We start from the raw sequence: 21,169 nt of genomic DNA, 5'->3' as shown, positions 1-21,169 counted from the left end.
CTGCTAATCAAGTTTAAATCAACGCAGAGCTTTCAGACGGAAACAGATGTGTGTGCCTCTGTATATCTGTTCAAAGTTAGGACTTCTTAATCACCCAGTTCCACATAAGGGTTGTTAAGTTAGGGTGAAGGATATCTTAGACACATGTGAAAAAATAAAGCTTGGCAAATTCACGATAAATTTGAAGCCATGTTTATTTTTATGAGATTTTTTGAATTTTTAAAAAAATATTGGCTTCTGATTGATAAACTTCTGTTTCATGTATAGGTGACTTTCACAGTTAACTTCGACTTCAATCTTCAAAACCCTGAGAACCAGGCATCTGTTAATTTCCAAGCCTTAAGGTAAGATATAATGATATCATAAGGTAGTGATGATGGGCTTTTATATTCTTAAGTAACGCTCTAATGTTCTCTTCAATAGTGAAAGCGTTGAGGAAAATAATGCCGATAATTTGGTCTCCTTCAAAATTTCTCTTCTGTATGATGCTGAAATTCACTTAACAAGGTAAGGGGAAAAGTGGATAGATTATTACCACTGTGACACTGTAATTTGTAACATTACTGCCTGTAATTAAAGAGGCCCTCAATGTGCTTATTCTTTGAGTCTCTTGATGGAGCAGTTTGTATGCTCAGCTACTAACCAAAAGGTCAGTGGTTTGAGTCCAAACCAAGATGCTTTAGAAGAAAGGCCTAGTGACTTAGTTTTGTAAAACCAAGCACTGAAAACCATCTGGAGCACAGTTCTACTCTAACACACATGGGGCCATCTTGAGTCAGGGTTGATTGTATGGTAGTGGCTTAGAATTTCCTTCTTAAATGAAATCTTTTCATTAACCTTATTTTCCAATGTCAAGTTGAAGGGATTGGCCCCTGGCAAACTGAACAACTCTATGGGTTTCCTGAGTGAGAGTAGCATTAGAAGAGCAGAGAAATAACTCATCTTCTACATAGAAGAGAAAACTAGGGCCTCTGAGGAGCTGTGAAAATTCTCAAGATGTAACAGAGAACTTGTAGGGTCCTGAAAAGCGGCCCATAGTTTCGTCTTGCTCTTTCCTGCCAATGATTCACAGGGGAGCTCCCGCAGCTTTCCAGTTACTGAATACCAAAGCCTCATGCACAGTGCTTTGCACATAGTATGTTCACAGAAATATCGAATCTGATCACATAATATTAGTTTCTAGGTGGAAAATTCCTGACATAACAGATTGGGGTTTCCTTTCAATCAGCATGAAATGAAGGATTTTCCAAATGTTTCCACTTAGGAAGGAATGTCTCCTTCCATTTTCCTCCCAACCAAAAACAGATAGAAGCAGTGACCAAAAAAAAAAAAAAAGTTAGCTGTTTGATACTAGCTATTTGGAGTTATTGAGAAGGATAGGTGTCTTGGCAAATAAGTAACATGTTAGTGCCATGTTGTTGCTGTTGTTGATTGCCATTGAGTCAAGCACAACTCATAGCAACCCTACTAACATAAGACCTGAAGCCTTTCTATAAATAACTAAATAACTAGCGTCATTTCTCAGAGTTCATAATTACCAGAGGCATGCTGTTTAGAAAATGGATGCCACTCCTGCTTCCAAACCTGTCTTACACTGGGAGCTCCACCAGCCACTGTCCACCATGGGAAACTGTTATGGCATTTAATACCCCACAAGGTTCAGCATCACAGCAACCCCAGGTTACCTCAGTACAGGAAATTGACAGAAGAGTGCTGTACCACTTGGAAGAATGTTCCTCCAAAATATAATAACAATCAATTTTCAAATACAGAGGCCCTCCACAAGATCAGGTTGACTTTAAACAAGAGGCTTAAATAAAAAAACAAAACAATATAATATGTTGTCATCATCACAGGTGACTCCACAGTAAGTGACATAGGTGCTAATATATTGCTGTCATCATCTTAACTCACACTTAGAAGTGGGTTCCCAGGCACAGGTGTGCACCTGATGCCCCACCTCCAAGCCTGAGGGCCATCATTCTATACCTGATAATGCTCAGAGGTCAGTGATCCTTGAAAAATACCTAGGGAAGCCTTCCAAAAAAACTAGTTAGAAATCATGGATTATTGTAACTTCTACCACATCACCCTAGCCCCTGAAATTATGGAATACATAGATCATCCCACAGACCACCGAGCAAAAACAAAAACACAACAATGTTATGATATGCAGAGCTTCAGACACATGAACAATGATGAAAAGAAATCTTCTGTCTTGAATTACTTTCAAACAGCACAGAGACAAAATGCAGCCCCAAACAGCTCTCCTGAAAAATTCATCAGTCACTAAAGACTGACTACCAAGGACTCTGAGTTGCTAAAATAAGTGATAGGAGACAAATGTACCCCACAAAAGGTTGATATTACCTGATTATTCTCTCTGTACCCACATTAAATCTTTATCTCAAGCATTTTAATGCAGCCTTTTTATAATTCCACTCCCCAACTATGACAGTTTTCTTGGATGACATAATATTAAGTTGAAAATTTACTTACACTCATAAACAGCTATGTATATTTGTGGGAGTAACTTAGATTATGGGAGAAATTTTAGACTTTTAAAAATTCTTTAAAATATATAAAAAGTAAAATAGTTGTGTATAGCATCAGGATTGGAGGAACATTAATCAACAACCTGCTTCATGCTGATTAGACAACTTTGCTGAAAGTGAGGTTGTTGTTGTTGTTATGTGCCGTTGAGTCGTTTGCTACTCATAGCGACCTTATGTACAGCAGCCCTAAACTGTGCTCTATCCTGTGCCAACCTCATTGCCTCTGACACACATTACCCCAGTCACTGAATCAATCCACCTCATTGAAGGCATTGTCCCTCCAACCTCTGAAGCATGATGTCCCTCTCTAAAGACCTGTCTCTCCTTACAACATGCCCAAAGTATGTCAGACAAAGCCCCAGAATCCTTGCCTCCAAGGAGCAGCCTGGTTTAACGCTCTCTAGGATGAATCTGTTTGTTTTCTTGGCAGTCCATGGTACATTCAATACTCTTCTCCAGCACCACAACTCAAAGGTGTCAATTCTCCTTCTGTCCTCCCTAGTCATTGTCCAACTCTCTGATGCATAACAAGTGATTGCAAAAACCATGGCCTGTATCAGGCGCACCTTAGTCTCCAGAGAGACACCGCTGCTCTTGAGTACTTTAGAGAGGTCCCTAACCGCAGACTTTCCCATCGCAATACGTTTTTTGATTTCCTGACTGCTTGGTGCCAAGAGTGTTGACCGTGGAGCCGAGCAAACTGAAGCTGTGAACAATCTCAATCTCTTCGCCATCCATCCTGATGCTACCGATTGGTCCAGTGGTGAGAATTTTTGTCTTCTTGACATTGAAAGTGAGGAGGATATGAAATATTTGCTATATGGTTTACATCTCAACTTTAGGAAGACAAAGAATCTCCCCACAGGCCCAATAGTCTTTACTACAGATGGAGAAAAGACTGAAACTATTAATGATTTTATCTTGCTTGGATCAATGATCAACGCATTGGTCCCAGCAGTCAGGAAATCAGGAGATGTATCGAATTGGGCAAGTCTGCTGTGAGGGATTGCTCCAAAGTGAGGAAGAACAGTGATGTCACTTTGAAGACTAAGGTGTGTCTAGTTCAGTCTGGTCTTCTCAGTTGCCTGCTACACATCAGAAAGCTGGATAATGAAAAAGGATAAGAGAAAAAGAATTGATGCCTTTGAGTTGTGGTGTTGGAGAAAAGTACTAAATATCTCATGGACTGCCAAAAGAACAAACAGATATGTCTTGGAAAAGGTGCAGCCAGAGTGTTCTTGGGGACAAGGATGACAAAGCTTCATCCTTCAAGGCTATTCCTTGAAGAATGATTTATGCTTGGAAAGATGGAAGGTCAGCAAAGGAGAGGAAGATCCCAGTGTGATGGGTTCACTTCAGCAGTGGATTCTAGTGTCTCAAAGATGATAAGGATGGCACAAGATAGGGCAGGTTTCAGGCTGGCTTTTCATTGGGTTGTTATGAGGTCTACTCGACTAGAGAGCACCTAACAATAACAATATAGCTACCAAAAGCAGTGCCAAAAATAATACTTAAAGAAAATTTTTTGTGAATTAAAAAAATGGAAAAAATCTATAACAATGTTAACAAAAACAAAACAAAAGCAATTTTTGTCGTTGTTGTTGTTATGCGCCATTAATTCAACTACAATTCATTGTAACCCTGCGCATAATAGGCTGAACCCTATCCTGAGCCAATCTCACTGCCTCTGACACATCTACCCCCATGACCCCAGTTACTGAGTCAATCCATCTCACCTAGAGTCTTCCTCTCCTGCGCTGTCCCTCTACCCTTCCAAGCGTGATGTCCTCTCCAAGGACTGGTCCATCCTGGCAACGTGCCCAAAGTATGTCAGACAAACCTACAAAATCCTTGCTTCCAAAGAGCAACTTGGTTTCACCCACTCCAGAACAGTCCTGTTTCTTCTCTTGGCAGTCCATGGTATGTTCCATTTTCTTCTCCAGAACTATAACTCAAGTTATAGTTGATTCTTCTTTTGTCATCCTTAGTCATTTTCTACCTCTCTGGTGCATATCAAAGACCATGGCCTACATCAGACACACCTTAGTCTCTAGTCTGATATCCTTGCTCTTCAGTATTCTGGAGAGCTCCCTGACAGGATATTTACCTAATGAAATTAATTTTTTTCTTTTTCCTCAACAAAAGACAGTACTATCAAACTTTTAGGGAGTTTCTTCTTGGAGGTTAAGATTTTGAAGCCCCATCTCACATACTTTGGGCACATACCCAGGAGGGACCAGTCTTGGAGAATGACATCATGCTTGGAAGGGTGGAGGGACAGCACAGGAGAGGAAGACCCTGGATGAGATGGATTGATACAGTAACTGGGACTTATGGGGGTAGGTAAGTTGCAGTCAGTGAGACTGGCTCAGGACAGAACAGGCTTCAGAGCTGCTTCATGTAGGGTCACTATGAGTTGCAAGTGACTCGACAGCACATAACAGCAACAGCAGTCTTGTAGTAAGGAGTTGCACTGTGAATCCAAAGGCAGATGGTTCAAATCTACCAGTGACTACTTCCATATAGTCTCCTTCCATGCAATTTACAGCAGCTGAAAACCCACTGAAGGGTTAACTACGAGTCAGTTCTAACTCAACAGCAATAAGGAAAAGAGACTAACCAATTGAGTAGATTCTAGGATGCTGGGTGGAAATTTATCAGGATAGTAGAATTATTTCAGAAACAGAAATTCATTGAGTATAAGTAACTACGGTTCTATTATTATGTCTTGTTGAGTTGAAACTGACTCATAGCTGACCCTCCAGTAGGTTTTCAGAGGTAGTTAATAATTACAGGAGATTTCTTGTCTTTCTCCTGCAGAACAGTGGGTGGATTCAGACCCCATGCCTTTGGTTTGGTAGTGCGACTCCTTATCACTAAGCCACCAGATTAGAAAAATTGAGGCTTTTGAGCTGTGGTGTTGCAGAAAAGTTCTGAATATTGCATGCACTGCCAGAAGAACAAACATATGTCTTGGAGAAGGAGCAGCCAGAGTGTCCTTTGCAGACAAAGATATTAAGGCTTTATCACACCTATTTTGGGCATGCTAGATGCAGCTATTCCTTGGAAAAGGACATCAGGCTTGGAAAGGTAAAGGATCAGTGAAACAGAGGAAGACCCTCAATCAGATGACTTGGCAAAGTGATCGCAGCGATGAGTTCAAATATTTTATTAAAAATTTTATGGATGGCACGGGATAGGAAAAGTTTCCGATGTTGCTTTTAGGGTCCCTATGGCTCATACTAGACTTGATAGCAACTACACTGATAAACGACTCCTGATGCCATAGTGCATAACATATTGGGCTGCTAAGCGAAGGGTTGCCAGTTCAAATCCACTTGTTGCTCTGCAGTGGTAAGATTTACAGCCTCCAAAATCTTACAATCATTATGAGTCAGAACCAACTGGAAGACATTGGTTTTGTGGGTTGGTTGGTTTGTTTTTGACACTGAGAAGGCCTTAGTAACATAACAAAGAGAAGTTTATTCTCAATCAGGATTTCACCCACAACTACAGGGATGAAACTTCCAACATGTATTTAAAAGACTTGGTGGGGAATGAATTAATTCGATCCACAACAGTGGCTCCCACCAAGCTCTTTTAGAAGGCAAAGAAAGGGAATAGTTAATTTAGGCACAAGCAGGTCTTCTGTTTCACATTTGAGTCAATTTTTCCCATGTCCCTTACAACACTGGAAAATCATTGTTTCCTCAATAAATTACCTTGACAAAGACCACATCTGTTTGTCTCCCAGTGATATATTTTCTTTTTGAGAGTTCAGAAAAAGGTTTTTAAAAAGGCATAAGAAAGAGGAAGATGGAGTTTCAGTAGAGAAATGAAGTGACTCTTTCAAAAAATTCTTGGTTTCATGTTCTAGGGACTAGAATCACTGTCTCCTAACTAAGATTAATTGTCTGGCGGGAACAATGGAAAGCATGTGCCTCACACTTCTCCACGTCCTAGCCCTCTACCTGAAGAGACTGTCCTGTTGTAATCTAGTTTCAGCAGTACAGGAGTGAGAACAGAGGCACAGTTTTTAGCTGCCTTGTAATGTAAGTTGGCAGTGCTGTACCAACCTAAAGGCACGTGGTTTGAAGCTACCAGCTGCTCCCCAGGCTGAAAATGGGCAGTTTCCCCCTGTGATATTTTAACCTGTGAAAAGTTGCTGGTATGTGAGCAGGGTTTGACTCAACCATATACAACAAGAACTATGCTTTTATTGCCGACCATAGTTGGTAATCCCCTGTAGAGAGGTCAAGAGCAGTTCAATATCTCCAAGTCTAATCTAGTAAAACCTTTATGTACAGATCTAGATGTATAGATCAGCCTCTTGGGAGATGGCCTATAGTAATAGTAACAGACTTGACCACCCTAGTTAAGACATAAGAGGGTTTTGATGGCTTAGTGGTAAGGAGTTGTGCTGCCAACCCAAAAGGACGTGGTTTGAATATACCAGCTGCTTAGTGAGAAAAAGATGGGCAGTCTCCTCCCTTGAGATTTACTGCCTCTGGAATCTTGTTGGAGGGACAGCTATGAGTCTGTTTAAACTCAATGGTACACAACACCAACAACAAAGTTAAGACTTAGAGAGATCTGGTAGCCTAGTGGCAAGGAGGTGACCTGCTAACCCAATGACACCTGGTTTGAATCCACCTACTACTCTACAGGAGAAATATGGACACTTCCCTTCTACGTGGTTTACAGCCTGTGAAAACCTGCTGGAGGGTCAACTATGAGTCACTTTCAACTTGAAGCCACCTAACAACAATAATAGATTAAGACCTAAAGCTTAAGATCAGCATGAAATTAGAAAAGAATAGAGTGAATATTAAGGGAAAAAAATATATGCTTTGTTTCACAGACACTCAGCAAGGAATATTTCAGAAACATAAACACTACTATCATTGCATTTTAGCCTGAGTTGAAAACCCTTTGGCCTGTTAAGGGCATGTAGTAAAACATTCATCAAATCAAATCTTTGAAGCACTAGTCAACATAACAGCAGGGGTCCCACTGTTATTTCTAAAGTAATGCAGTTGTACTTCTGTACAACTTCAACCTTGACAGCTGATAAGTATATAGCACAGATTTTTTTTTTAGCAAAAAGATTATTGGATGTATTCTGAAATAAATTTATTTAAGCCTTGGAAATGTATATGAGATCATAAACCTATGATGAGCATTTGTTTTCATTAAGTGCTTTTGGCCTAACTAGAAAACATTTTACTGGTAATCTAAGCTCTAGCTTAGGTATATAAAGAAAAGAAATATTGTATTTCAGAAGCTACAGCAAAACTAACATATTTGGATTTACTGTTTCCAACAGATCTACAAGTATCAACTTTTATGAAGTTTCTTCGGATGGAAAAGTTCCTTCTTTCATACATAATTTTGAAGATATTGGTCCAAAATTCACCTTCTCCCTTAAGGTTGGTAACCCTTAAATAAAGATCGGAAATCAGAGGGAAGGGGAATGAAAGAAAACAAAATAAAAATGAGTATTCAGGAAGGGGAGTGCTTAGAGCATTGTTCCTTAGAAACAAGGCTGAAGAGCCACACGCTTGGCCCTGCTATCAGGAAGTCCTTGGAAAAAGACACCATGCTTGGAAAAGTAGAATCCGTGAAAGAGAGAAACACCATTGAGGAGATGGATGGACACAATAACAGCGACCATGGGCTTAATCACACAGGGATTATGAGGGTGTGCGGGTTGGACCAGGTGGAGCTGCATTCTGTCGTACATAATGTGATCAGCAGGCATTCACTCACACGATAAATAGGTCAGGCAGGAGTGAAACGGCAACTGTTCACATCAGCCACGCATTCCTCACAGCTACACTCCTGCTTTATGGAGTAAATTTAGGATTGAATGGAAAAGGAATGCTGAAGCCTCTCCTTCCGAGAGTTAATACACAAACAGCACAGCTGTGTGTATATGCCAGGCAGCGTGTACAGAGAAGAAACAAACCCTCATTGCCAAGGAGTAGAGGTGACACATAGCTGATCCTCCTCAAGGAAGGAGATAGCCCGTCTTCCTTTCACGGCGCTTCTGATGGATTCCAACTGCCAGAGAAGTGCCGCCTGTGGGTGAGCAGTGTAATTCCGTGTGTGCCACGTCACCAGTGCTCCCTGTCCAGAGAACAAGTGGCATTAAAAATGGAAAGCCATCTGCAGGCAGTGGACATTATTTGTTGCCCTTGTTTAGAGCGAGCGAACATTTCCAGATGACTGTTTTAGATTTACTGGCATCAGGAGTATTCCTTCCCCCTTGACAGAGTCTGAATTTTTTTAGAGGATGATTATCTATTCATAAGGCAAAAAAGGACCTCTTTAAAGTGTTAAAGAGCAAAGATGTCACTTTGAGCACTAAGGTTTGCCTGACCTAAGCCGTGATATTTTCAGTTGCCATATATGCATATAAAGGTGGGCAATGAAAAGGAAGTCCAAAGACTTGATACCTTGAATGATGGTGGTGGTGAGGGAAACTGAATATATATGATAGGTTGCCAGAACAAACAAATCCATCCTGGAAGAGATGCAGCCAGAGTGTTCCATAGGAGTAAGGATGGCAAGGTTTTGTCTTACCAACTTTGGATTTATTATCAGGAAGGGGCAGTTCCTGAGGAAGGCCATCGTGCATGTTAATATAAAGCCAGTGAAAAAAAGATGACCTTCAATGAAATAGATTGGGAGAGTGGCAATGACAGTGGGTTCACTTGTCTTAAATTGTGAAGACAGGGCAAGGTCAAGCAGTGCTTATTCTGTTGTACACAGTCACTAAGACTTGAAACCAACTTGATGGCTCCTAACAACAACGAGGAAGACACACTTCACCTTATGCCAATCAGCAGCTCCTACACCTATTATTAGCTAGGGAGAGTGTGAGGGAAATGATAGCATACTTATGAACCCAGCAGTTTTGTTTTTTTTTATAGTGGGCATATAATTACTATGCCAATTTAGAGACCCGTGCAGTTTATGGAGCTCTGGTAACATAGTGTGCAATGTATCAGACTGATAACCAAAAGGTCAGTGGTTTGGATTCACCAGTGCCTCCATGGGAGAAAGATGGGTGATCTCCTCCCCTAAAGATTTGTAGCATTGGAAAGCCAAGTCACTAGGACGAAGAATTAACTCCATAGCAGGCAGTGGGCTTGGTTTTGTTTTCAATTTGAGAAGCTTTGCATTTGTATCCAAATACAGATTTTGTGTAATCATCTATGTTGTTGTTGTTGTGTACCATCAATTTGGAACCGACCCATAACTGACCCTGCAGTGGGTTTTTGGAGGATTGCCCATCCTTCTCCCTTGGAGCAGCCGGTGGATTTGAAACACGTGCCTTTGGGTTTACAGCACAGCCACACTAGACCACTCGAGGCCACTAGGCCACCAGAGATCCCTATCATCTATGTAGTAATATTTTAGAATCATTTTCTACTGGCTATTGATAAATAACAATTAATTGTAATCTGTTGTTGTTGTTACATAGAGTGAAAAGAGATTAGTGACAGAATGACTGCTTTGTAATTTGAGAACATCAATGTGTCAGGAAGTGTGAGGATGACACGGGATGGTACAGAGTTCAGATTTGATTTTCATAGGGTCACTATGGGCTGTACTTGACTAGGCAGGACCTAACAACAACACGGCAAGGTAAGATAACATCATCCCCTTCCCTAGATCAGTACCATTTCTTTTTGTCCATTTCCTTCTAGTCCTTTACATACTTGCAGCCTGGCAATTTTACAAGTAGAAAAAAGAAATCTTTAAGAGAATCTTAATTTGTAATAGTAAAATTTATGAAACATGGGTGGTATTTGGCACCTACATCCTTCATTGAGGCATTTCACCAATGAGTAGTAATAAAATTATTTTTTATTTCTTTTTGGGTAATAAATGTTATTGATAAATATGTTAGTCATTGTATCAAATGCTTCAGATTTGTTCACACAATTTTCATATCAGTTCTGAAGGTAGGACTGTTGGTCTTCCTATCTATGATATTTAAATACTAACAGGATATGAGTAAGGAGCCCTGGTGACACAGTGGTTAAAGTGTTCAGCCACTAACCAGAAGGTAGGAAGCTCCACCTCCCCAACCTCACCATCAGAGAAATATGTGATAGTCTGTTTCTCTAAAGATTTGCCGTCTTGGAAACAGTAAGAAGCAGTTTTTGTCTCAGGGCTGGAATGAGTTGAAGACAACATGACAGTAATGAGTTGGGGTTTTGTTTTGTTTTTAGGTCATGCTGTTATTAAGTGCCCTTCAGTCATTTCCAATTCATAGCCACCCTGTGTATACAATGCCTGGTTCTGGGCCATTTTCACGATTACTGCGAAGCTTATTGTTGCTGCCAGAGTGCCGATCCACCTCTGCGAAGATTTGTCTCTTTTTTGTTGACTCTCTTCTAAGGGAGCTCTTGTGGCCTACAGATAAGAATTTGTGCTGCCAGTGCAAAGGCACACTGTTCAAACCCACCAGATGCTCCACAGGGTGGACAGTCTCTTCCCATGAGATTTGCTGTCTTTGAAAATTCACTGAAGGTTTGTTTCTGATTTGACAGTACACAACAACAGCAGCAACATTGCATTTGGAAAATCTACTCTCTAAGGCATTGGAGGTGCAGTGATGTCAGCTTAAAGATTAAGGTGTGCCTGATCACTGAGGTGTGTCTTTTCAGTCACTCGTTGTGCATCTGGATAGCTGCACAATGAATTAGGCTGGTAGGTAGCATGATGTGCTTCTGCAGGGACTGACATGAGCACCAGTCAATGAAAAGAAGAACCCCGTCAGTGAGACGAGATGCTGACTGTTGCATTGTGTCAAGACATACCTACTTAGTTCTTGGCTATACTTATTTTTTATAGTAAGAAAACTAAGCATAAGAGGTGATGAACCTCAGCCAAGCCACAGAGCTGGTCAGTGGGATTCCATATCTACCAGTTCAACTCCACAGAAAGTGTTAGCACTCCGCAGCCCAGAATTTCTTCCATTACAAAATATCTAACATGTATATGTTGTATATGTTGAGATTTCCCAGTAAGAGGTGAAACATTGGGACCCTAAATATGTCTGTATGATAATAAGCCCCCTTTCATCTGGAATCTGTCTTACTCCTTTATATTTGGCCTTCATAGGTATAGAAGTTATTGATCACTTCTCAGCATTAGTATAGCATCATGTATTGATAACCAGTATGCTTCCTCCTGCCTAGGTGACAACAGGAAGTGTTCCAGTCAGCATGGCATATGTAAACATCCACATCCCTCAATATACCAAAGCAAAGAACCCACTGATGTACTTGGTTGGAGTTCACACAGACAAGGTAAAGATAATAAAATGTATCTTATAAAAATGTGCACTTCCAAAATGGAAATCATCTATGAATTTGGAGTGATCATGGCTGACATTTTTAGATGGGAAAATGAGAATATAAACTTCAAAAAGCCTTAGCACCACTTAAATGATTTTCATACTAGAAGCAGACTATAGTTGTAAGACAACAGATGCCTGAACCTAGGGATTTATTTTGGGCCAGGTAAAGATAAGACTTTGTCAGAACTCTATTTAGGAGCAGGGTCATTGCCTAGGAAGTGAGAGGTTGACTCTGCTATGGGAGAGTAGTAGGTCAACACATCTGCAATAAGAGGCTGATCTTTAAGCTTCCTCTCAACCTTGCACTTGATATTATTCAACTTTGTTTGCTCATTTTAATCTTCTTCTTTTTAAATAAGAGTAATGCTCCTTCTCACCTTTGGTAATGAAATCAGAACCTCTAAGGATGGGATTATTCTTTAAAGCTTTCAAACATGGAAAGCACCGTGTGCCAAGTAACATTGACTGTTCCTTAGCTTAATATCTAGCTGGCTCTATCTAGCTGTTGATATTACTGTGGTTTACATAGGTTACTCCATACAGTAAAAAGAATCTAGAAAAAGCAACCCTGGATTAAAATCCCTCTCAGAATATTGTCATTGCAAATTTGTCCCCTCAAATATAAGATCCAAGAAGCAGCCTCATACCCCTCATATTATATCAAGATAATCTGAATGGTTTAAGGTCTAGCAGGTATAAATGTGGTCAGTATAGTGCAATGACAAAGCCTAATAGCCCTTTCCCTGCCCTGTTAGGTGATGACAGAATTTTATAACACACTGAAAAGAACTTCATGAGGAATTTCCTTTCCTAAGACGGATTTTTTTTTATATAATTCCTTGTAGGTGGGGGACATCAGTTGTAAGGCAGAAACAAATCCACTGAAAATAGGACATGCATCTTCTTCTGTATCTTTCAAGAATGAGAATTTCCATCACATAAAAGAATTGGTAAGAATGGGTTAATGTAATGATTCATTGTTTATTTTATCTGAAGACCCACCAGTTTATCTCCTACCAGTTCATAGCATCAGTGAAAAACAAAGAAGAAAACAGTAGATACCTGCTGATGACTGCATTGTACATGTCAAAGTAGAACTGTGTTTTGTAGCGTTTCAGTGGCTGGTTTTTTAGTCATACATTGACAGATCTTTCTTCTGAGGCATCTCTGTGTAGAATTGAACTGCCAAGCCATGCAGTAAGCATTTGTACCACTCAGGGGCCATTCTTCTTTTGCATTTGATAGCTCTATAAATGAAAAGTATAGCCCAAATCTTAGTTATTAATATTATTACTTATGCTAAATTGTAGCTGACTTAAGAATTGGACAAGAACAAACTGGGAGGAGGGTAGTGAGAATAGTGCAACAATGAATGAATGGAAAACCAAAATCTCTGTAAATGTTTATGAAAATTAATAAAATATAATTATAGGAAAAAAAAAAGAATTGGAATGACAGAACATCTGATTATGTTCACACAAAACCTGTACTTGGACCAGGAGACAGTCCTCAGAACAGAGCAAGGGAACACTACACGGTTCAAAATCAGGAAAGGAGTGTGTCACAGATGCAATCTGTCTCTATACCTTTTCACTTGATATGCAGAACAGCTCATTCAAGAGGTTGGACTTTATGAGGAGGAATGTGACATGAGGACTGGAAGAAGATTCATGAACAACTTGCTTTATGCAGATGACACAAACTTGCTTGCTGAAACTGAGAAGGGCCAGAAGTGTCTCCTGCAGAAGATCAAGGACTGCAGTCTTTTATATAAATTGAAGCTCAGCATCAAGAAGACAAAGATCCTCACCACTGGGTGAATTGGCAGATGAAGAGGAGATTGAGATTGTTAACAATTTCAGTTCACTCTATTCCACAGTCAACACTCTTGGCACCAATGGTCAGAAAATCAAAAGTCAAATTGCATTGGGAAAATCTACTGTCAGGGAACCCTCTAGAATGTGAAAGAGCAATGATGTCAGTCTAGAAACTAAGGTATGCTTGATCCAGCCCTTTGTAATCACTTGCTATGCATCAGAGAGCTATGGATCAGACAATGACTAAGGTTGACAGAGGATCTGTGGCCTTTGAGTTGTGGTGCTGTAGAAGAGTATTGAACATTCCGTGGGTCGCTAAGAGAATAAACAGGTTTGACCTGGAGAATGTGAAACCAAGTTGTTCTTTGGAGGAGGCAAGGATTTTGAATCTCCATCTGACATAATATGGACATGTTGCCAGGAGGGTCCAGTCCTTGAAGTAAAACCTCATGTTTAGAAGCATAAAAGGTCAGTGCAAGAAAGGAAGATGCTGGAGAAGATAGACTGACACAGTAACTGGAAGCAGATATGTCAGAGTTAGACTTACTCAAGGTAGGGCAGGATTCAGAGCTATTGTGCATAGGGTTTCTGTGAGTAGCCGGTGACTTGATTGGCACATAATAACTGCAAAACAATTATTATAAAAATGTTCCAAAATTCATGAGATTCAAGACTGTGAAAAAATTATTGTTTAGAAATTGGTCAAAAGAGCTGAAGAGACTAGAGTATGTGCATTAAAGTTGAAACTTCTTTTACATGTGCTAGCTAATGCTTTTATTCCGTTGCTAACTATGCTTATCTGGCCACCAATATCTTCTTTTCTCATTTTCTTCCTTACTATATCCTCTGTTTTCAGAAGTCAAATAGTGTAACATTTAGCAAAATGTAAATATTTAAATAAGTAATTAATAAGCCAAGACCAAACAAAGCACAAACAATTCTCTTTGTATGAACAGCATTGAAATTCTCCTGGTCTTCTTTAATTGTTTTTGTTTTGTCAAGAATGGGAGAACAGTAAAAAATTATTTGTAGGGTAGTTATAGTATAAACATATTATTAATTTGGTTTACATAATAGTAGCATGTAAACATTTCCAATAACACTCTGCTTGCTATGTTACTTCTCAGCATTTTCTTTTTATGTTGATTACTTTTGTAAACATAGCAACTACTCATTGTGAAGAAGTGAAATAATGCAAAAGAAGAAAAAGACTAAAATAAAATTATCCTGGAATCTGAAATTGCTTATTAAGTGAATGAATGCTTCTCTATATCTTCAAGCATTTATCATCATGTAGATGCATTTAAAAAACTGCTGCCAGCCAAGTTGATTCCTATTAATGGCAACTCCAAGTATTTCATTGTAGAACTGTGTTCTTCTATAAAATATTCAATGGTTAATATTTCACAAGTGGGTAGACAAAATACCAGTTTCTTTCATTTGCATTGCCCTTTAAAAAGATTTATTTCTTTATTTTCCTTTTCGTATGCCATTGGATTAAATATGACTGTCACAGGAAGAGATTGCCCCTCCTTCTCCAGCAGAGCATCTGGTGCATTTGAACTGCACACCTTTGGGATTGCAGTGCAGCTCTTTGTCACTAAGCTACCAGACCTTCCCTTACATTAATTTTGGAACTTCTAGCCTTTACATTAACAGCCAAGCATAATAATCATTTGTATTACCCATATTAATATATGTAAATCATTCTATAGATGAAAGAGCTCTGGTGACCCAGTGAGTAAGGAGTTGTGACACTAGTCCAAAGGAGAAAGATAGGCAGCCTCCTCCTGTGTGATTGGCAGCCCCTGAATACCTGCTAGAGTGTCAACTATGAATCACTTCCAGCTCAACAGCACTAAACAACATTATGCCAGTCAGATGTGTTATCAGGAGGGGTCAATCCTTGGAAAAAAGACTTCCTGCAGGGAAAGGTAGATGGTCAGCAAAGGAGGTGGAAAGACACACTGACACTAGCAATGGTCTTGAGCAGGGCCGAGATTGGAAGGCTGGTACAAGATAGGGCAAGGTTCATAGGGTTGAGTTGTCATCAATTTGAAGGCACAAAATGAAATTATGTAAAAGGATTAATGTAGTCTGTTTATAGGTAAGCGTCTCATAGCCGCCTTTTTTTTAATGTAAGGAATGCAGCATTAAGTTTAATGCCTGACTTGTGCTGCAGTTTTAGTCCAATAATTAACTGGGACATTGTGGTAAACATAAGTTAAATTTTTTATTATAAGAAATAGCGTTATGCAGATGACACAACCCTGCTTGCTGAAACTGAGGAGGACCTCATGCACTTGCTGTGAAGGGTCAAGGACTGCAGCCTTCAGTATGGACTGAGGCTCAATGTCAAGAAGACAAAGATTCTTGCCACTGGACCAATTGGCAGCGTCAGGATGGATGACGAAGAGATTGAGAGTGTTCACAGCTTCAGTTTGCTCGGCTCCACAGTCAACACTCTTGGTGCCAGCAGTCAGGAAATCAAAAAGCATATTGCAAGGGGAAAGTCTGCTGTTAGGGACTTCTCAAAGGTACTCAGGAGCAACAGTGTCTCTCTGGAGACTAAGGTGCGCCTGACACAGGCCATGGTATTTGCAATCGCTTGTTATGCATCAGAGAGTTGGACAGTGACTAGGGAGGACAGAAGGAGAGTGGATGCTTTTGAGCTGTGGTGCTGGAGAAGGGTACTTAATGTACCATGGACTGCCAGGAAAACAAACAGATTCATCTTGGAGAGGATTAAACCAAGCTACTCCTTGGAGGCAAGGATTCTGGGGCTTCGTCTGACATACTTTGGACATGTTGCCAGGAGGGATGGGTCCTTGGAGAGGGACATCATGCTTGGGAGGGTGGAGGGACAGCGCAGGAGGGGAAGACCCTCTATGAGATGGATTGATTCGGTGACTGGGGTAATCGGGGTGGGTGTGTCAGAGGCGGTGCGGTTGGCGCAGGATAGAGCAGCGTTTAGGGCTGTTGTGCATAGGGTCGCTATGAGTCAGAAACGACTCGACGGCACATAACAACAACAACAACAAAGAAATAGTAGTGCATTTAAGAGTCTTAGTATCCTTTTCCCCATGCATTTAAGTTCATCTCTTAAAGCAATGTAGTTTAGGAAAGGGAAGTATCTGATGAAAGGGTGTGCACTTCGTCTGTTTTGAGTTATAGCATTACCTATTTCCCCACTCTTCCCATCATTGGGTTTCACAACCATTACAAAATTTTAGCGTTTTTAAAAATTTAAATAAAATATTTATTTCATACTGGTTTACTTAATATGTTCATATACTCAGTTTTTCACACCGATCTTTCCTGTTTCTTTTACACAGTCCTCCCTCCACCCATCAAATTGTGTGACCCTATGATTAACTAACTATTCCCTTTCCCACTTATCCTCACCCATCTGCTCCCCCTGCCCACCTTGGATCCTCATACATGTTCACCAATCATGGTCTTAACACAGTATTTGTCTTTATGGGACTGAGTTCAGTTAGCATAATGCATTTACTTTTTGGAAATCCATGCTAAGTCTCTCTCTTCTCTCACCAATGCCTTCAAGAATTGCAGAACTGCTTCCTGTAGCAATGTCACCTGCTGGCTGAAAGACCTTCAAGTGAAAGGAGAATATTTCCTTAATGTGTCCACAAGAATTTGGAATGGGACTTTTGCAGCAGTAAGTATCAGCCTTACTTAATGTGTTTATCAATAGTGAGGAAATGTATTGTCAGTAAGTTATCAATAGCCAGGAAACATATAGTGACAAAATGAAGGTTCCAGCTGATGTCAGTGGTTCCCAGATAACCCAGAATACATTTGTACTGGAAGGCAGCGTGAGTCTCTCCTTCTTAAGTATTTGGTCAATCTGGCTGTACACCAGAACTACCTGGGCTGAATTTTAAAGACTCTACTCAAACCTTCTACTCCAGACCTGTAGGAATGGTGTCTTTGTCTCTGTGCAGCAGGACCCATATTTTCTCTCTTTCCATTTCCCTCCATCTCTGCACTTCCCTCACCCCTCAGGCTCCTCCGTCACACTCCAGTGCACAGACCCATGTCTCATTCCTAGCGTCTGATTGATCTCTAACCACGCTGTAAATGACTCTAGCATAAGAACCTTCTTTGTCTCTTAGAGCCAGATAACTGCCTTGTTTTCCTGTTATATCCTTTTTTTTTCTACTGAAAGCTCATTGAGCGCAAAACTTTTTAAAGTCAGTGCAATCACCATGGAATGTTTGGAGAGAGAGCCAGAACATGTCGGTGTTAATTCCCATATAGCAGATGTGACCCGGCCTTAGTCATATCTGTCTTCAGGAGAGATTTCCAGAGCCAGAATTTTAATCTGGCATGAAAAATATAAGGACAAGCCAAAAGCCAAGCCTGTTGTTGCGTCAATTCTGAATGATGGTAATTCCATGTGTTAGTGAGTAGAACTCAGCTCTGTGGATTTTCTTGTGCGTAATCTGGCAGGAGTGGCAGCCACTTCCTAAACAATGTGCCTCTGGAAACTCTATGAACTTTGATAAATGTCCATAGTTGTAGAGGAGCTTCAGGCCTTTTGTTCATAGGGTCTCTATGAGTCGTGCTCCACTCAAAGGCAATCAACAACAACAAAAACAATTATCTTTAAGGAAGCAGGTTGCCAGGTTTATATTCCATAGTATTTCTGTTGTTATTGTTGTCATCATATGTTACCAAGTCAGAACTGACTCCTAGCTGACCTTTCAGTGGCTTTTTAAAAGCTGTGAATCACATGAGAGGAGATTAACTCTCTTTCTCTCTCACAGAAGCTGGTGGATTAGAACTATCTGCCTTTGAGTTGGGAGTGCTATTTCTTGCCTACAAGGCAACCAGACCCCTCCTCCCTATGTTGCCTCTTGGTGTTTTTAAACCACCAGCTTTTTGAGTTAGTAGCTGCATGTATATCACTAGAATCACCTAACTATCCCATAAGGATCCACAAGGCCCCTTAATCCGATGGTGCAAGTAACTAGTGAATCCTTTAACCCATGCTAGATCAGAATGAAACATCAAGATGGAAAATAGTCTGAAAGCTCTGAGAGGCCTTGTAATTTCACCGAGTTTTTCTCTGCGGTTAATAAAGTAATCTTTCTCACAATATCACGACCACTTCAATAAACCCTGTTACCTACCTACTGTAGACTTTTGCATGAGATTAAGAAACTAACTCCCCTTTGAACGCATTCCTAGAGCCAAAATATAAGCATTATTCTTGGAGAAACACATAATAAGAAGTGCAATAGTAAAAGGTGGAAGCAAAAATCAAAGAGAATTGAGTGAGTGGGGAGAGAGGAAAGTTTGGCTTTCCTCTTATTGCCTTTTATTTTACTTCTAGTCACTTACTCTTTCTTTCAAGTCTTCTCAATGACTTAAAACCTGGGAGATGGGCAGCTTGCCCTCAGTCATACCATCTTCCCAGCTGCTGAAGCCTGGGGCACCATCCTGCCACTTGGCTCTTTGGATAAAGGAACAAATGTTTTCATAGCAACCTGGGCCAGCTGGGAAGGAAAATGGTGTGTAACACATCAAAATGTAATCACCAGGCTCTGTAAAAAGCATTTGATTTTCCTTGAGTTTGTTTAAAGCTACATCATTTTAACCATAAGTTAAATTTAAGTACCTTCCCAAAGGTCTTCAAAAGCATCAGTTTCATTTCTGTGAGAAAAATTCTGAAGTGTACTATTTATGCTTTTCCACTGTAGTTATGGTAGTGAAACTGAGAAAACACTCTTGAAAGTTACTGTATATTAAGTACTACAGATCTTCTCCTTGGGTGAAAGATCTAATGTTTATCCCCACCTCATTCTCAGCTATTTCAACAGCAAAGTGGAAGTTCTCAGACCACCTGGGAGATCCAGTCTCCAGTATGGGTCTCGTTTCCCACATTGAATCGAAACCTATTACTGCCTTTGGTTGAGATCCTTTTTCTGATGCAGTTTAAACCAACTTCACATTTCAAGCCATTTCTTCACAAGGCAATCAATTGCTCAGCCCTCCAAGTTGGAGGTAGTGCCGGCAGCCATTTGTTGGAAATGGCTTTGATGAACTCTGGTGGATGTGTTAGATCACTCTTTCAAACATGTGTGGTTTCACACTTGTGCTCCTCCACACTTGTTAACCCTGCAGAATACTGCTAACTATGAGAAGACCCTGAGTTGAAAGTGTGGATCTATCAGTTCCATAGGGAAAGCTTATTTATCTTTAGTCCATAGGGATCAGAAAGCCATTATTCATTTTACAGTTATGTCAGGATTTTATAAGCTTTGTCAAAATGTTTCTACTATACTATACTATACTATACTAATACTAATACTACACTATACTATACTATAGAATATGTATGTTTAAGAGTCAAAGATTATCCTCCCTCTTGAGTAGATGAAAAAGTCTAATTAGAGACTCAGCCTGTTGATAGGAAAGAAATACTCACTTTTTGGAAGTACTGTCTCTCTTTCTGGCTACTAGTCATATTTTAGCAAATTACCTCATATAGTATGTTTAACTGTCCCCTAATAGACAGAAAAATGGAGTTATTATAGGCAGAACATATGAAAAACTGGGAAACTTAACTTTATTTTTCAGGAAACATCTTTATATTCTAGGGGAAATAAAATCATGGGGAAAAAACCGCAAAGTGGAATATACACATCAGTCATATTTTCATATGGAAAAAAAGAGTAACATTTACGTGTCATGAAAATTGATGCACACATTTGAATCCTTGCTTTCAAATCTTTTGAGTATTTGAGTATGAGCTGAGGAGTGGGATTTCTGGGTCATGTGATTATACTACTTAAATTCTTTGAAGATGGCAAAATGTTTTCCACAATGATTGCTTAATTTTACATTCCCATTAGCAATGGACACATATTCCAATTTCTTTATTCCTTGTTAACACTGTTATCTATTTTTTAATAGCCATTCTAGTTGGTATGCAGAGTGGCATTTCATTATAGTTTTTTATTTGCTGTTCCCTAATGACTAAACAATGACATACAGCCTTCAATGTGGATTGCATTCCAACATCAAGAAAGCAAAAATTCTCACCACTAGAGCTATGGACAACATCATGATAGATGGAGCAAAGATTTAAACTGTCTGCAACTTTATCTTCCTTTGATCCACAATCAATACACTTAGCATCAGCAGTCATGAGGGCGGAAGATGTATTACACTGGAAAAGTCTGCAGTCATAAACTTCTCAAAATTATTAAGCAGCGATTATGTCAGTTTGAGGACTAAGTAAGATATGCCTGAATCAGGTCATGGTCTTTTCAATCACTTGCTATGCTGCTGACACCAGAATGTGAGTAAGGATGACAGAGAATTGATGCCTTTGAACTATGGTATGGAGAAGAGTGCTGAATATCCAATAGACTACCAAAAAAAAAAAAAAA

General features: G+C 39.9%; 1 protein-coding gene across 1 annotated transcript in view; it reads left to right on the top strand.

Annotated features, from left to right (window-relative positions):
• Positions 1-21,169, top strand: part of ITGA2 (integrin, alpha 2 (CD49B, alpha 2 subunit of VLA-2 receptor)) — a 169,571-nt gene that overhangs the window by 129,921 nt on the left and 18,481 nt on the right. The window contains exons 22-27 of the mRNA XM_006889598.1: positions 268-344; positions 424-507; positions 7,882-7,984; positions 11,771-11,881; positions 12,777-12,881; positions 17,314-17,427. Coding sequence (XP_006889660.1) covers positions 268-344; positions 424-507; positions 7,882-7,984; positions 11,771-11,881; positions 12,777-12,881; positions 17,314-17,427 — 594 coding nt within the window. The remainder of the gene's footprint in view (positions 1-267; positions 345-423; positions 508-7,881; positions 7,985-11,770; positions 11,882-12,776; positions 12,882-17,313; positions 17,428-21,169) is intronic.

The sequence above is a fragment of the Elephantulus edwardii genome, unplaced genomic scaffold (assembly GCF_000299155.1).
Source record: "Elephantulus edwardii isolate Elephantulus edwardi_28Jun2011 unplaced genomic scaffold, EleEdw1.0 scaffold00079, whole genome shotgun sequence".
NCBI classification, from domain to species: domain Eukaryota; kingdom Metazoa; phylum Chordata; class Mammalia; order Macroscelidea; family Macroscelididae; genus Elephantulus; species Elephantulus edwardii.
Note: the sequence above shows the minus strand (reverse complement) of the source record. Positions and strands in the feature narration are given on the sequence as shown.